We start from the raw sequence: 17,462 nt of genomic DNA on the forward strand, positions 1-17,462 counted from the left end.
ACTTCTGGCTCTTCACTCAGGAACTACTCCTGGCGGTCCTCGGGGGACCATATGGGATGCTGGGAATCGAACCCAGGTCGGCCGCGTACAAGGCCAATGCCCTACCTGCTGTGCTATCGCTCCAGCCCCCGGGAAGCCATTTTTCTGACCTTCCTAGTGTTGCCAGTAATTCTTGAGTCTTCTCTAAATCAAAACCTGTGATTCCATGGACAATTTTCAAATGGCACAGGATTATTTCTAGAGAGCTGAAAAGCAATATCCCTCAAATTGACTTCATCTGTGATCTCCGCTCACGCATGAGAATGGTCCCACTGAGCCATGAATAGTGTGTGACTGGATCAGCTATCAAATCCACACAGATAGTCCAAGTATGCAGCCAAGATTCTTTCCATCTGAACTTTTCAAAAAATTACATGATTTGGCTCTCAGGGCCAAGCTAATTGCCTCTGAGTATATTCCTGTTTTTTTTTTTTTTAAGGATAAAGCTTTGTTATTCATTTAAAATATTCATTTTGGAATATTTTATATTGCGCCCTTCACACATACTTTTTCATCAGCAAGGGGTTATTATATACCTCAAATCTGTTTTATCAACGTGTAAAAAACCAGGAACCTGGGGGATATCTAAGTAATGCTAGAGCAGGGGTCATGGACCGTTCCTGGTGATGCTCGGCTGATAGGGAGAGAGGCCTGACCCCTGACTCCCATTCTCCCCAGGTCTCACGCTACAGTTCCCTAATAGGGGTATGATGGAAACATCAACCACAAGCTAGCACTCAGGAGAGTGAACGAGTGAGCAACCTCTCTTAGAACCGGAGTGAAATGGAAAACGAAAGGCACATGGGGCTGGAGAGATAATACAGCAGGTAAAGCACTGACCTTGCACGGAGCTGACCCAGGTTCCATTCCTGGCACCGCATATGGTCCTGCTCTGCCAGGAGCACTGAGGCAGGAGTAACCCCCAAGTATCATTATCTGTGGCCCCCAAACAATGATAACCAAAAAAGCAAAAAAGGGAAAAAGAGAAGATGGGAGCATGGTGGAAACAGGAAGCTGCCATTCCTTCCAGTTAGCCAGAAAACTGGGACTGCCCAGGCTGAGCCCCTGTGTCCACAGCCCCCTGCCTTCCTCCCTGGGCAGAGTGCAGTTCCCTCCATTCTCTCCACTCTTGGCCATCAGCAACTCCTGTGCAGGGGAAGAACAGGGAGGCCTGGCAGGGCTGGCATCCAGCTCGGCTCCTGGAGCTGTGTTTGATTCTCCAGCTCTCGTGCTCCCTGAGTGCTTCCTGTGGGGCAAGTGTGGCTTGAGGTGGGCACGAGCTCAGTGCTGGGTCCCAGCGTCGCTGGCACGTGGCTCTCTGTGTATCTGCAGTGCCAGCCAACGAAAGCATGGAGCTCAAGCACTTTGTTCAGAGCCATGGCAGGAGGGTCCTGGGAGGCTTCAGAACCAGCAGTGTACCCTTCCCCCAAGGCATTCAGATTTGCTCTTCCCCCCACCCCCCTTAGACCCGCCTCAGGCTCCTGGTGCTTTACCCGTGGATAAAACAGTCAGATATATAACTACGCCTTGCTGATGAAAAGGTGGGTGCTGTGGAGGGAGAGCAGCACCCCCGGTGACGGACCGAGCGGACCGAGGGACAGCAGTGAATAAATAAAGTTATCCCAAACAACCACCTGTTCGTGTCAGCTGATGCACAGAGACACGGAAGGCATCAGGTAAAGGCCTGGGTCCACAGGGATGACCGGGCAGCCGTGTGATGGCACCGCCCAAATCCAGTGTCAACTGGTGTCAACCGGGGCCTTGAGCTAGACCAGATCCGAGATGCCGCTCCACTCTGCACCCCAGGCTCTGACGCCCTCTCCGGGCTCTGCGGAAGTTCCCAGGGCTCTGACACAGTCGAGGGACCCCATGCCCCGGCAGCCAGACCTCTGTGAAGGAATTGGGGGCTTCCCGCTGCTGTTTCCCAGCCAGCTCTTCTCTGAGTCTGTCTCTGGTGGATTTGTAACTCCCCTGGCTGCAGTGCTGAATAAGCTGCATCCACCCAGCACTCCTTCCCCCCATGGGCCCCCCAATAAAATTATTCCATGCAACAGGCTTGAGAGTGGTTCCGAGGAACCTCTCCACTTTGGAGACCTGAACCTCCAGGACAATCAGACCTGGTGGCAGGAAGCCCACGTCCCCAAGGTTTCTCAGTCAGCGGGGAGAGGATGAGAGCACCAGGCTCGATGATGTCAGCATCTGTGGAATCAGACTGTCCCTGTGCAAGAGCTGAGATGTTAGTGTGGCCCAAAGGATGGGCACGGAGAGGCCACCTGCCAGCAAGGTCTTGCCCGCTCAGCTGCCACTTTGCAATAAGGCAGCGGAGAAGTCCCCGGGGGAGAAGCGGGGAGGAATTATGGACCTGATGCCTGACAGCAAAATGGGGGGGGGGGGAGCGGAGGGGGGCAGCCGAGTGGTCAAATGGCCATCTTCCTGGAGATGTCCCCAGGTGCTTCCTGGCACAGCTGACTGACCTTTAGGTATGATCTCTCTGTTTCACTTTTTCTTTCAACTGAACCACCAAGAGACACACTTTTTAAAAATTTTTGGGTCACACCTGGTGATGCACAGGGGTTACTCCTGGCTTTGCACTTAGGAATTACTCCTGGTGGTACTCAGGGGACCATATGGTATGCTGGAAATTGAACCCGGGTCAGCTACATGCAAGGCAAATACCCTACCTGCTCCACACTGCTACAAAGTTGTTCATGATTGGGTTTCAGTCATACAGTATTCCAACACTCATCTCTCCACCAGTGTACATTTTCCACCATCAGTGACCCCAGGTTCCCCCCTGCCCCACTCCCCCCAGCCCATCTCTGTGGCCGGCTCTTTCTTTCCTTCTCTCTCTCTCTCTCTCTCTCTCTCTTTCTCTCTCTCTCTCTTTCTCTCCCTCCCTCTTCTTTTGGGCATTATGATTGACAGATAGGGGTTGTTCCTTTACCTCCTTTCAGCACGCAGTTCTTATCTGATCATTCCTAACTGTCTTTGTCATGGTCCCTTCTCTATCCCAACGCCTCCCCCCAGCACCTGAGGCAGGCTTCCAATACTGAAAGCAGCAGTATCAAAAAAGAATTTACTTACAAAGGAGTATCCTTAAGATTCTATTTCACCTTTTATCACTTCTGTTCAATATAGTACTGGAAGTACTCGCAACAGCAATTAGGCAAGAAAAAGACATTAAAGGCATCCAGATAGGAAAGGAAGAAATCAAGCTCTCACTATTCGCAGACGATATAATACTATATCTTGAGAATGCTAAATCCTCTACCAAGAAACTCCTAGAAACAATAGACTTGTACAGTACAGTCACAGGCTATAAAATTAATACCCCTAAAATCCATGGCCTTCCTATACGCAAAAAATAAGACAGAGAAAAGTGACATGAAAAAAACAATCTCGTTCACAATCGTGCCTCAGAAAATCAAATACCTCAGAATCAGCCTAACTAAAGAGGTAAAGGACCTCTACAACAAAACTACAAAACGCTACTCCATGAAATAAAAGAGGACACCAGGAAATGGAAACATATCCCCTGCTCACGGATAGGAAGAATTAACATTGTCAAAATGGCAATATTCTCCAAAGCATTATCAGATTCAATGTGATCCCTATAAGAATACCCATGAAATTCTTCAAAGAAAAAAATCAAGCACTCCTGAAATTCATATGGAATAACAAACGCCCATGAATAGCTAAAGCAATTCTTGGGAAAAAGACATGGGGAGGCATTACCCTCATTAACATCAAACTCTACTACAAAGTGGTAATAATTAAAACAGCATGGTACTGGAACAAAGGCAGGGCTGCAGACCAATGAAACAATGTGGAATATCCGTATACAAAACCCCAAAAGTATGAATATCTAATCTTTGATAAGGGAGCAAGAAATGTGAAGTGGAGCAAGGAAAGCCTCTTCAACAAATGGTGCTGGCATAACTGGACAACCACATGCAAAAAAAATGGGTTCAGACCTCGACCTAACACCATGCACAAAAGTCAGATCAAAATGGATTAAAGATCTCAACATCAGGCCAAAATCCATAAGGTACATTGAAGACAAGGTCGGCAAAAACCTCCATGATATTGAGGCTAATGGTATCTTCAGAGATGACACTCCACTGACCAACCAAGTGGAAACAGAGATATCTGTACACACAACCCCAAATGGGACTATCTTAAACTAAGAAACTTCTGCACTTCCAGAGATACAGTGACCAGAATGCAGAGACAATCTACAGAGTTGGAAAGGATATTCAACCAATACCCATCTGATAAGGGGTTGATACCAAGGATATACAAAGCACTGGTTGAATTCCACAAGAAGAAAACATCACACCCCATCAAAAAATGCAGTGATGAAATGAACAGAAACTTTCTCAAAGAAGAAATCTGAATGGCAAAAAGGCATATGAGAAAATGCTCTACATCACTAATCATCAGGGAGATGCAGATCAAAACCACAATGAGATATCATCTCACACCACAGAGACTGGCCCACATCGAAAAGAACAAAAGCAACCAGTGTTGGCGTGGATGTGGAGAGAAAGGGACCCTCCTTCACTGCTGGTGAGAATGCCGACTGGCTCAGCCCTTTTGGAAAACAGTATGGACGATTCTCAAAAAATTAGAAATTGAGCTCCCATTTGACCCAGCAATACCACTCCTGGGAATATATCCCAGAGAGGCAAAAAAGTATAGCTGAAATGACGTCTGCACTGTTCACAACAGCCAAACTCTGGAAAAAACCCAAGTGCCCGAGAAGAGGTGACTGGTTAAAGAAATATTGGTATATCCATCTACACAATGGAGTACTGTGTAGCTGTTAGAAAAGATGAAGTCATGAAATTTACATACAAGTGGTACAACATGGAAAGTATCATGCTAAGTGAAATGAGTCAGAAAGAGAGGGACAGACATAGAAAGATTGCATTCATCTGTGGAATATAAAGTAACTAAATAGGAGACTAACACCCAAGAATAGTCGAGATAAGTACCAGGAGGTTTGCTCCATGGCTTGGAGGCCAGCCGCACATGCTAGGAGAAAAGGCAGCTCAGATAGAGAAGGGAGCACCAAGTAAAGGGTGTTGGGAGGATCCTCCCAGGAGGGGAGATGCATGCTGAAAGTAGACTATAGACCGAACATGATTGCCAATCAATTCCTCTTTTGCAAACCACAGCACCCCAAAGAAGAGAGAGAACAGGATGGAATGTCCTGCCACAGAGGCAGGGTGGGGTGGGGGGGATGAGGGGTGGGAGGGATACTGGGATCCGTGGTGGTGGAAAATGGGCACTGGTGGAGGGATGGGTACTCGATCATTGCATAACTGAAACCCGAGCACAAAAATTTGTAAGTCTACAACTGTACCTCATGGTATTTCACTAATAAATTTTTTTTAAAAAGATTCTATTTCACCTTTTAAATGCATACATTATTCCACCCCCCCACCCCCACCCCCCCCACTGAATGGGCCATAACTGGCATCTCTGACCCCATCCTACCAGGGTGATGTTGGCAATCTCCTCCCACAAATGAACCAGAGGCCTCCTCCCCCACCCCCACCCCTCCCTGAGGCACACACCCAGAACTATGGCCAGAGGCTCTGCCACAGTACCAGAGGTGAGCAGTGTAAGATGGCCTACAGGTGAGGCCTTAAGGGCGGTGAACAGACCTTCTGTCACCTGGACACTCTCAGGATGCCACAGGTGGGTGACCTGGTGACTGAAAATGAATCGTCTTGCACCTGTGATGACCCCCAACCCATGAAGGACAGCGACCGTATAAGGAACACTAGTTACCTGCAGCGTCACACTCTCTGGCCAGTTGAAGATCTGCAGATTGAAGATCTGTCCAAAGTGCACACGGAAGTCTGCCCCGAGGGGCTGGCTGTCAGTCCTGGACACCTCCTTGTTGTTGAAGAGCACCTTCAAGTACACCGAGCGCCTCTTGACGTCCTCTCTGCGTGCCACCTCCACTCTGCATGGGTCACCATGGACAGAAGGGTGAAGGCGGTTTGCTTAGGCTGAACCGAGCTACTGAAAAATAGCACTGAGAAGAACTAGATGAGTGTGCAAGCAAGTCTGATGAGTGTGCGAGCAAGCCTGTCACCTGGGGACCAGCCTCCCAGGCCCAGTGTAATAAAAGACATGGTGATGAAGTGAGGGGACTTAAGGGACTTATGTCGGAGGACCACCATATGATGCTCTCTAATTTTTTTACACAAGCCTGACATTTGCACCCAAAGTTTAAGGCAATAGAAACACTATACTTGAGACAGGGAGGGAATTCAAATCACAGTGGGAGGGATTTACATCTGGATAAGACATTTTATTCTGAGTATTAGAGTGGCTTGGGCAAGTTTGCTTCTCAAGATCTGAACTTTTCCTTAACATTTTCTGATGGTGAGTGAGCCTGACTGGATATAACAAATTGAAAAATTATGTTTCCTGTTTTTCCAGAATAATATTAAAATTTTTAAAATTATGACCTATTTTTATGTTTTAAATTCTCATACAATAAATTATGAGATTTAAAAAAAATTCATTTATTTTTGGCAAAGCAGCTCTCTGATTTAAAACATGTGGCGGGTCATATAATAATCACTGCGCTGGGGGCACTCAGCAGGGGCTCACCCTAAAAGCCTCCAGTGCCTTTATAATTGTGCCCTAATGATACTTTATAATTCCACTCTTATCCCAAAATGGTCCCTGGAAGCGAATCTGTTCTCCATTACTTTAGTTTGGTCTTGAGATTGGTCCTTGTTTTTAAAGATCATTTTTAATACTAACAAAAGGCATCCTGGCATGAATGTCACTCTTATAAGCCAGGAAATTCAAGTCTCTGAGGGTGGGCTTTAATCTCACTGTATTTGCGATGCTTACCTAGTGAGGTAAATAGCCCCCCAAGTATGTGAAGGAAAGGGAAAGTTTAGAGTAGAAAATGCAAACCCTCTGGGGTTTTGGGTATCCGGCATTTTCTCCATGCTGTGGTAGCTGCACACCATACACTGTTTTAACACTATTTTAAGTGTACATTTCTGTGATACTGAGGACATTTACAGTGTTGTGCAACTATCTCTACTTCTCATCTCAAGGACAAATTCTGTGCCAAGCAAATTGCACTGGGAGAACTAACATTTTCATATCTCTGCCACCGACACAGTCCAACCAGAAACTTGCTCAAATCATGGGATTATTTTTTTTCCATTAAGGATATTTCGCCCCAAACTTCAAGAAAACTCCACTCAGAGTTGTCTTCGGGCTGATTCCCAGAAAATTCACACCACAGACAGATTTTCAAACACCCGTCTTTTCTGCACACCCCCCACGATGGCCTCATAAAGAAGGTCAATGAGAACCACAGACTTGGGAACAGCCCCAGTAGAACCCCAAACCCACTGAAAACTCAGCAACTTCAGCCTGAGTTTACGTGCTTAGGGAACAGGGACTCGCCACAAAAGATGGTCAAACACATCTAAACTTCCATTTAAGAAGACATGCTTTCTGATCACATATTCTGAATGTCCATTAAAGAAATTATGTGGATTGGTACCTCAGACCTGAAAAATAGCTCATTTAGTGTCAGGGATTAGTTCTACGGGGCATCTGAATGCTATGGAATTGAGAAGATACCAACATCACAGCTACTGTTATTAAATAACTTACAAGGAGCTGGAGAGACAATATATGGGGCAGGATTCTTGCCTTGGATGCCACTGGATTCCTGGCATCCCATATGCCGCCCTGACCCCACAGTCCCCCAGGAACCATTCCTGAACACAGAGCTAGAAGTAACCCCTGAGCACTGCTGGGTATGGCCCCCAAATAACCCCCCCAAAATTGTTAGTTCATTAAAGTAAGTTTGAAACGAAGAAGGAGCAGGAAGCTTTACGGTGGCATTCGCACTAGCCCCATATCCCCTCTGCCTACGAGGATAACTGACTCCAGTGAATTCCCACTTTCATGTTGGAATACTCGGTCTAAGATGTTCCCTTTTTTCTTGACAGGTTTGCTGGAGAGTTTAGTCTGGGATCCACTAGCAGCAAATTAAAGTAAAATTTTTCATTCCTGGGTTTTCAGACCACACCTGGTAGTGCTTTGGAATCACTCCTGGCTGTTCATATGAGGAATCATATGTGGTGCTGGGAACAAACTGGGCAAGGCATATGGCTTAAGCCCCCCCCCCCAACCCAGCTCCAGTAGCAATTATGTTAAAGGTTCCCAGTGACAGATTGAGGCTGCAGCACCAATCAGAAGCACAGAAAATGTTTGTGGGAACAGTCTCCAACCCAGAGGTTCTGATTTTATGTTTCTCAGGTAGGATGTGAAAGTTTGCATTTCTGATTCTGCACTTCTCAGGTAGGATGTAAAAGTTGGCTCTGTGGGGTGGAGTAACCCCAGAAATGCTGGGAGAGGGGTTGGGAGCTGGTATGAGGGGGCATGAGATGCCAGAGATCAAATTTGGGGCCTTGTACATCCTTTTGCGCCCTCTCCTGCCAAGAATTTGCATTTCTGATGAGTTCCCAGGCTAGACCTGGGACCTCACTGGGAGAACTATCTTCCTAAGATGAGGAAATAAACAAGAATTTAAAATAAGGGTCGAGGGAGAGAACAGAATGGGTTGGAGAGCTATGTGGGGTTCCCCAGCACTAAAGAACCATCCACCTCCACTCAGCACCTACTGGAGTGGCCCCCGTAGCACCCAAGCATTGTTAAAAAAGCAAACTTTTTCAATTAATTAAAAATTATCATTATAATATAAAATAAAATATTATCAATATTTATATTATATTAACAGGTATGGTGTCTGCCTCGCATGAGGCTGACACGGGGTTCAATTTCTTCATCCCTCTTGGATAGCCCTGGAGTATCCTGCCCACATGGCAGAGCCTGGGAAGCTCCCCGTGGCATATGTGATATGCCAAAAACAGTCACAACAAGTCTCACAATGGAGACGTTATCGGTGCCTGTTCCAGCAAATCGATGCACAATGGGAGGACAGTGCTACAGTATGTCATTATGATATAATATAAAATATTATCAAAACATTATAATAAATATATTATTTTAAATATTTTTATTATTCAAGTAAAATTAAAACATTCTATTTTAAATATTATTATCAAAAGATTTGCTTGAGCGGGCCCAGTAACGTCTCCATTGGAGACTTTGTTGTTACTGTGTTTGGCATATCGAATACGTCACGGGGAGCTTGCCAGGCTCTGCCGTGCGGGCGAGATACTCTCGGTAGCTTGCTGGGCTCTCCGAGAGGGGCGGAGGAATCGAACTCGGGTTGGCCATGCTGCTCGCACAGCCGTAGGGCGTTTGCCTTGCATGCAGCCAACATGGCCGCCCCGAGTTCTATTCCTCCGCCCCTCCTGGAGAGCCCGGCAAGCTACCGAGAGTATCTCGCCCGCACGGCAGAGCCTGGCAAGCTCCCCGTGACGTATTCGATATGCCAAACACAGTAACAACGAAGTCTCCAATGGAGATGTTACTGGGCCCGCTCGAGCAAATCGATGATCAACGGGAGGGCCTTTACTTTTACTTACTTTTATCAAAAGATTATTATTTAAAGCATCATTTTATAAATACATCAACTATGTTATTATCAAATTTAGAATATGATATTGTGATGTTAAATAATTATTAATAATGTATAATTAGTATTAAATAATGTTGTTTAAAATATTACTGATGATTATTTCTATTTTATAGATAACCCAGCTTAGTGCTGGGGGTAGCTTCCAGCAGTACGTGGTAGGGGGAGCTAAACGTGGGGCCCTGAATGACAAAGCAGTACTCAGTCCTTTGGAGCAGCTCCATGAATGAGCCAGATTTGCCTATGGAAGAAACACCCAGATGTCCTGGTGACGATGTGACTTGGACAGCCTCCTACACGGAAGGGAAGCTTCTGGTTGTCTCTCTCCAAACACACACTGGGACGACCGAAACAGGCTACTGAACGGGAGGACAGCCCTGGTGGTGCCCGGGGGCCCTGTGGGAGGCTCCTGAGCCCAGAGAGACGCTGCTGCCCAAGCGGCAGGAGCCAGGGCCACCTAACGGCAGAGATGACGCCCCGCCTCAGGCCAAGGCTCCAGCCTGAGGCAGCTTCGCCCGCAGTGCTCACTGCTGGGGTGTGGAGGAAGGAAAGCCACCACCCAACTACAGACAGTACTGCAGTTTCACGTGGTCCAAGGGGCATCTACTGCGAGTCGCTGATGGTCGTGGTGACCCGCGGCTTCGGAGCTGCACCCTTTCCCCATTTGTGTGCGCATGCATTTGTGTGCGGGTGCGTGTGCGTGCATGTGTGTGTGTGTGTATGTATTTGTGTGCGGGTGCATGTGTGTGTGTGTATTTGTGTGTGGGTGCATTTGTGTGTGCGTGCATTTGTGTCTTTGCGTGGGTTTGTGCACACGTGCATTTGTGTGCGTGTGCATGTGTGTGCGGGTGTGTTTGTGCATGCGTGAGTTTGTGCACGTGTGCATCTGGGCGCACAGGCATGCGTTTGTGTGTCCCAGCGCATCTGCGCCTGCACGCACTGGGAGTCACACAGCCACTTCAGTTGCGGCGGCCGCTCTGCTCACCTGGGACACTGGTCATTGGGGGTGACGCTGCCGGCCAGACTCAGCTCGGGGACCAGCAGGGGCTCCCCGGGCCTCCTCCTGGTCTGTGCGGCTCGCTCCCGGGCCTGCTGCTCCACCGCTGTCCGGTCCACGGGCTCCGGTGGAACAGGCTTCACCGGCTCCTCCTCGGAATGTGGCTCCTCCTCCTCCTCTCCCTCCTCCTCCGCTTCCTCCTCCTCCTCCTCCTCCTCCTCAGCCTCCAGAGCTTCGTCCCCCGCTTGTTTCTTCTTCCTCTTCTTCCTCTTCTTCTTCTTAGCTCTCTACGAGGCAAGAGGCAGCTTAGCCAAGTGGTGGAGGTGGAGCTGGAGAAGTTTGGCCTACAGAATCCAACAGCCAGGTGCAAAGCCAGCTCCACTCCCAGCCGGGGTGCAGGACGTCCCCCACCCCCGCCCCCCCAAGCCCTTCCCAGGCCTCAGTGTGTCATCCACAAAATGGGACGGTCATGGGAAACTCCACACAGAGCTGCCTCTTTTTTTTTCTGCTTTTGGGTCACACCTGGTGATGCTCCGGGGTTTCTCCTGGCTCTGCACTCAGAAATTACTTCTTGCAGTGCTTGGGGGACCATATGGGATGCCACGGATTGCCTTGCCCCAGTTAACCAGGAGCAAGGCAACTGCCCTCCCCGCTGTGCTATGGATCTGCCCCACAGCTGCCTCATTCTTGTGAACACCCCACAAGTATCCGTGTTACCACACGAGTCCTCCAGACAGCGGCATGTGTGGCTAGGAAAGCCACACGGCTGATCATCCAGGGTCCTCCTGCAGGTGACCCGCCTCTGCCTATTGTCAGGGGTTCCACAGTGCAGGGAGGGGGTAGACAGCTGGTTGACTTTCCTGTGGGCATCCCTTAGCACCCACCCCCGCATTCCATGGGGCAGCGCTCCTCACCACCACAGATAGCCCATGAGGGACCCCCAGAACCTGTGCATGGAGCGAGAGGCTGCTTTTCCCTTACTGGTTCTGTCGCTCCTCCGTGGTGTCCCTGAGTCCGGGTTGAGCTGGACACCGGCAGAGGCAGCAGCATGGGGTATCCTGCCCCTCCCCCACACCCCCCTCCCCCGTCAGGGGCTGACCGCACAGAGATGCTCAGGAATTACTCCTGGCGGTGCTCAGGGGACCCATATGGGATGCCAGGGGTCAAACCCGGATCGGCGCGTGCAAGGCAAACTCCCTCCTCGCGGTGCTATCGCTCCAGCCCGGCACCTGGGCCTTCTTCCAGGCTCTCCACCGCTGCTGCATGGCGCGGAACTCGGCCAGCTCAGCTTCGTACTGGGCCGTGCGCTCCTCCAGCCGCTCGCTGATCTCGGCGCGGAGCTCCGCTTCATAGGCGTCTTGGTCGGCTCTCTGATCGACTTTCTCCCTGGACAGGGTCAGGGACAGGGACAGAGAGACAGCACAGAAGGTCAGGCCCTGGCCTTGCCCACCCCCATCTGGGTTGGGTCCCCGAGCATCGCCAGGAGCGGTCCCTGAGCACAGAGCCGGGAGTACGACCTGGAAATCTCTGCATGTGCTCCCCAACATAAAGGGGTTTCCTTCTAAAAAGTAAATAAAGTAGGGGCCAGGGCCATAGTTCAGGGGGTAGAGGGCTTGCCTTGTACCCGGCTGACCCAGGTTCGATCCCCAGCAAGGCATAGGGTCCCCTGAGCCCGGTCAGGAGTGATTGATTCTCTGAGTGCACAGCCAGGAGACCCCTGAGCACCACCAGCTACGGCCCAGAAACTTGGGGAAAAAAAAAAAAGCAATGCATAGTCAAATAATGCAGAGTCTCTTAGTCACGTGTGGAAATCCAGCAAAGACCAATACTCACAGTAAATACCCCTCTTGGCCTTGCTCCGGGCCAGAACCTCCTCTAAAAGCTTCGGAGTTTACCTCACTGCCCCCAGGTACCTAGGATCATCATTTGCATTTTGTGCTGGAAGTGACAGGGGCCCAGAGAGGTTAAGTAATCTGTCTGTGAACACACAGCTGGGCGAGGGAAGGCTGGAGTGTGACACCCCCAGGTTAGCTGCTAAGTTGGTTTCCTGACTGAAACAAGCAACACAGATTTCCTGACTGCAAATTCTCAACCATTTAGAAGCTTCACTTGCCGCTTCATTACTCCTTCCTGGGGGCACTTTGTCCTGTTGCTACAGAGGCCCAGGAAGAATTTTTTTAAAATTTTTATTAGTGAGACACCATGAGGTACAGTTGTAGACTTACAAATTTTTGTGCTTGGGTTTCAGTTATACAATGATCAAATACCCCTCCCTCCACCAGTGCCCATTTCCCACCACCACGGATCCCAGTATCCCCCCCCCCCTCTGTGGCAGGGCACTCCCTTTTGTTCTCTCTCTCCTTTTGGGTGTTGTGGTTTGCAAAAGAGGCACCGAGTGGCAATCATGTTTGGTCTGTAGTCTACTTTCAGCACGCTTCTCCCACTGGTATTTGGATTCCTCTGCAGATCCTTCATCAGGAGATGCACCTGATGAGAACGTTTTCCAGAGTGTTCTGTTAGTTCTTCTTCCAGACGGGAAGTTAGTGACTTCCCTTCTGGCCAAGCCCATGGGAATGAAAGCAAATGAGTATGCTCCCCTGGTCTTCCAAGTCCTTTCTATTCATTGGCAGCATCTCCCTCCAGGGGAGACTCCGTCCAGGAGTGATCCCCAGTGCAGAGTCCTGAGCACAGCCGGATATGACTCAAAAACCAAACCAAAAGAACAAAACCCAGTTTGCAAACTTGAGGGTGAATATCTTATTAATTTTAGAAAGGGAGGGAGGAAGAGAGAAAGGATGGAGGGAAGAAGGGAGGAAGGAAGGAAGGAAGGAAGGAAGGAAGGAAGGAGAGAGGGAGGGAGGGAAGGAGGGAGAAAAGAATCTGGTAAAAACAATAACAGCAACAACGAAAACTTTCTTTGGGTGGGAGGAGAAACCTGGAGACAGAATGTGGAAAGTGAAACCTTGGAATTTCTGGAGACAGCCAGTTTCTGCAGACAGACTGTGATTTTGTCTTTGATCCGAGTTGACACTAAGTGCAGGTACCCACTGTGGATGACTTCCCTGGCTATAAGTCCCCGCTCCAGAGAGTACATGGTCTTTGGAAAACCATGGAACACTTTGGCTCTGCACTCAGGAATTACTCCTGGAAGTGCCCAGGGGACCACACAGGATGCCAGGGGTCTAGCCCAGGTCGGCTGCATGCAAGACAAACACCCTCACCACTGTACTATTGCTCCAGGACCCTTCACTCTTCTATCTTTCTAAAGATAAAAGTTTCTAGCTATCAAAAAATAGCCAAAAGAGCGTGTGAAGGGGAGAAGGTATTACTACACAGAATCTCAAAGAGCCTCTGGCTTAGGAGATAAGAGAAGTTCCCACAAATGATGAGAGAGGTGATAAGACCAACAATCCAGTTAAAAGTCAGCACCCAGTGGATCCTTCCTAAAAGAGGAAATAAAAACGTGCGGGTCCTGTACAGGAAATCCACATCAAAACGCACCATCAGAAGAAAAAAAAAATTAGGAGGAGGCAGATGTCCCAGGTAGGGGGGGGTCACACCAGCAGTGTCGGGCCACCAGAGCTCGTGGGTGGTGCTGAAAATCGCCCAGACCTCACACCAGCCATGCACTCTGGCCTCCGAGCTATCTCCTGGGGCGCACGTGTCGGGGAGGAGAAGATCGTCCCATTTTCTTTGCTATCGATATCTGTCAACATCAGGCTATGGGGACAACATAGGAAACTGGCATGAGTTTAATCCAACCACCCGCCTGGGTAGAGGTTTGGAGTCACGAGGGTGAGTGGGGGCAGTGCATCTTCCACCTCCACAAGTCTGCCTCTGGATTTATTTCTGGGAAACGCAGGTCTACGAGCCCTAAGAGGTAGGCAGAGGCCTAGAAGGGCTGCGTAGACAGTAGGAAACTGATGCTTCTCAGCAGTGAAACAAATGCATAATGATCATAGCCTGAAAGGAAACACCCGGGAGCAAAGGAGAGAAACCACAGTGGCTTCCGCCTCTCACCCAGTGCCAAGAAGAGAAATGACTGGCATTCACTCCACAGCTGGGTGCCGCCTCTCACCCAGTCCTGCCGAGAAGACAAACAATGGGCACTCAGTAGGAAAAGCGGTACGTGTGAGCACTCAAAGAGAAACACAGGCCCGAGCAAGCATCTGTCTCGCAAAGACATGCAGACAACGCTAATCTAGCCCATTGCTTGGGGGACAGAAGGACGCCATTGGGACTAGAGGCGCAGGGCTTCCATTTATTAGTGATAATCCTATAAAACAGAATTATCACAAATAATTCTGTTCTCTCCAGCAGTGCCAGGGAGAGAAAGGAGAGCGCCGCCCATGCTAGGGCATTTGCACTATCCCTTCTATGTCTGGCCCTAGAATTTTATTTTATTTTAATTTTTAGTGGTATTGGCTTTGGATGACCCCGACAGTGTTCAGGAGCAAATCCTGGCATGGTGCTCTGAAGTCACTAACTGCAATGCTCAGGGTATCACGAGATGGTGGGACCTGAATTCAGGGCTCCTGTCCCCCTCCTCCCTCACTTAAGGCAAATGCTCTACCACCGGGCCAAATCCCTAACCGTGTTATTTTATAAATCGATATCTATGCTTTATACATTTTTCTCTACATATGATAAAGCCTCATTTAAAAAAAATGCTTTTGTTTAAAAAATGCTCACTTTCTCAAAACAAGTTTCAAGGGTGTGTTGGTAAATCTCTGGAACTCTCGAAGGGATTTCATCTCTTTCCAGACTTTGATGATGGTCTTCAGTAGTGTTCGATCTTTTTCTTGCTCAGCATCACGCAGTTTTCTTGTTTGCCTGGAAAATAAATAGACAAGGATATAAGGAAAAGTCATCTTGTATGCTTACATCCAAGTAAGAATGTAAACTAATACAGCTATACCAAAGCATATCTTGAGGGGGGTGGATGAAGGGCAATACCCAGAGGTTATTGGGGGCTATTCCTGGCTCAGTGTTTAGGAATGACCCTTGGAGGTACTTGTGAGTCACATGGTTCCAGGGATCAAGGCAGGAGTGGTGGCACATAAAGGAAATGGCTGAACCCCAATAGCATCTCTCCAGGCAATGACATGATTTCACAGTAATAGTAGAAAAACAAAAATATATGAAAGCAAACTTGAAGAGGATGCCAATCTATTCTGAGAAGTTTGATTTTGTTTTCCTTCCCCAGGTGAATCTGGCTTAGCTACAATAAATAACCGTTTACACTTCTTATTAAAATCTTGCATCCTAAAATAGTCACCTTTGATGTTATGAAAATAAGGGGTCCGGTAAGCACAGTTCTCAAAGGCTAAGTTACTGGGAATGTAAGAAAGTTCGTTGTACTTCCATTTACCACCAAATATAATGAGTTTTTGTTCATGCAAATCCCAGCTAAAGGAATGTTACTGAAGTCTTCGCAAGTTTTTTTTTAAAGAAAAGTATGAAAAAAATATAATAATGAAAAAAGAGACAGTCCTCAAAAATGCTTTTGTTTTCACTTTTATGAGCAAATGTTTGGACTAATGATTAGTGCCTTAAATTACTTTCTGTAACAAAAGAGCCAATTCAGATCCCAGATGTTCGATACTGATTAATTTGACAACTATGTATTTCTTGAGCAAGTTTAGGCCTCCACTCAGCGGGCTCAGAAGTGTTGGGAGACAGGCGCCAGCCTCCCATCAGGGAGATGAGAGTTGAGGTGTCCTGGGTCACCGATCACAGCCCTGCGAGCAGACGGCCGGAGGTTCCTCCCAGCTGGAACTTTCATTCTGGGAGGGCGGTGTGAGGCCGACACAGTGTCCGGGATGACGGAGTCCTTGGAAACTGTGCAAAGAAGCACCAGCAGGAAGGAATCCCGAGAAGACTGACCATTCTTCTGGAGGAGCAAGGGCCGGGCTGGTGGCTCAGGACTTAGCCTAAGCACAGCCTGGGGGCAGGCAAAGACCCTCAAAATCTTGGATCTGATGCTAGTGCCTGATGGGACAAGAAGAGATGCTTCTCACCGGCTGCCTAGTCCATTTGCCTGTGTGGTAGAGTCTACGTGTGGTGTTATAAATGCCCAAATGGCCTTTGGCAGAAACACGGTTCCCCACCTCTGGCTGAGATATGGGTGCCACACCTCTCAGCTTTGTGTCCTGGTTTTCTCACTAGCCAGGCTTAGGCAAAGCCCCCAACTTCCCCACGCCCCACCTGTAAACGCTGGCTGCAACTACACGTGACAAAGTGCAATTTAAACAATAGAACATAGGAATAATACATGGGCCTGGAGAGACAGGGCTGTACTATCCAGTCTCGGTTGGATTCCCGGTATCCCACGTGGTACCTCAAACACCACTAGTAGAGATCCTGAGTACAGAGTCAAGAGTAAGTGCTGGGCACCACAGGGAGTGCCCCTCCCCCCAAACAAAACAAGCTAACATAGGAATAATACAAACATCTTTCACTAGAGGACTCTAAGAGCTAGATAACACCGTTTTAAAAACAATGGTTAAGAGTGAGCTACCATGTTACAAGAAAAGGCTGGATGAAGCATACTGTATACAAAAACAAGCTGTGAGATGATGAATGTAACATAACTCCTTTAAAAAAGTAAGGGGAGGGGGTATGGTGCCGCCAGCAGGTCAATCTGTACCTGTGAGGCGAGTGCATCAGCAGCCTGATGGCTCCTTCAGACTTCCAGATACCCCGAAATTGCTGAGGCCAAAAACTTGGGGCAAAGTTTACCAAGAAAGTAAACGGCCAAAAGTTAGGTATGTGAGAAACACACCCACAAACCACCTCCGGCTCAGCTATATAATTGAAGGCATG

General features: G+C 48.4%; 1 protein-coding gene across 1 annotated transcript in view; it reads right to left on the reverse strand.

Moving 5' to 3' along the window:
• Nucleotides 1-17,462, reverse strand: part of CC2D2A (coiled-coil and C2 domain containing 2A) — a 120,655-nt gene that overhangs the window by 52,425 nt on the left and 50,768 nt on the right. The window contains exons 13-17 of the mRNA XM_056107296.1: nt 15,330-15,470; nt 11,867-12,023; nt 10,862-10,924; nt 10,626-10,801; nt 5,839-6,016 (exon numbers count right to left, since the gene is read on the reverse strand). Of these exons, the coding sequence (XP_055963271.1) occupies nt 5,839-6,016; nt 10,626-10,801; nt 10,862-10,924; nt 11,867-12,023; nt 15,330-15,470 (715 nt within the window). The remainder of the gene's footprint in view (nt 1-5,838; nt 6,017-10,625; nt 10,802-10,861; nt 10,925-11,866; nt 12,024-15,329; nt 15,471-17,462) is intronic.

This window comes from Sorex fumeus, unplaced genomic scaffold (genome assembly GCF_029834395.1).
Source record: "Sorex fumeus unplaced genomic scaffold, SorFum_2.1 ptg000157l, whole genome shotgun sequence".
Lineage (NCBI taxonomy): Eukaryota > Metazoa > Chordata > Mammalia > Eulipotyphla > Soricidae > Sorex > Sorex fumeus.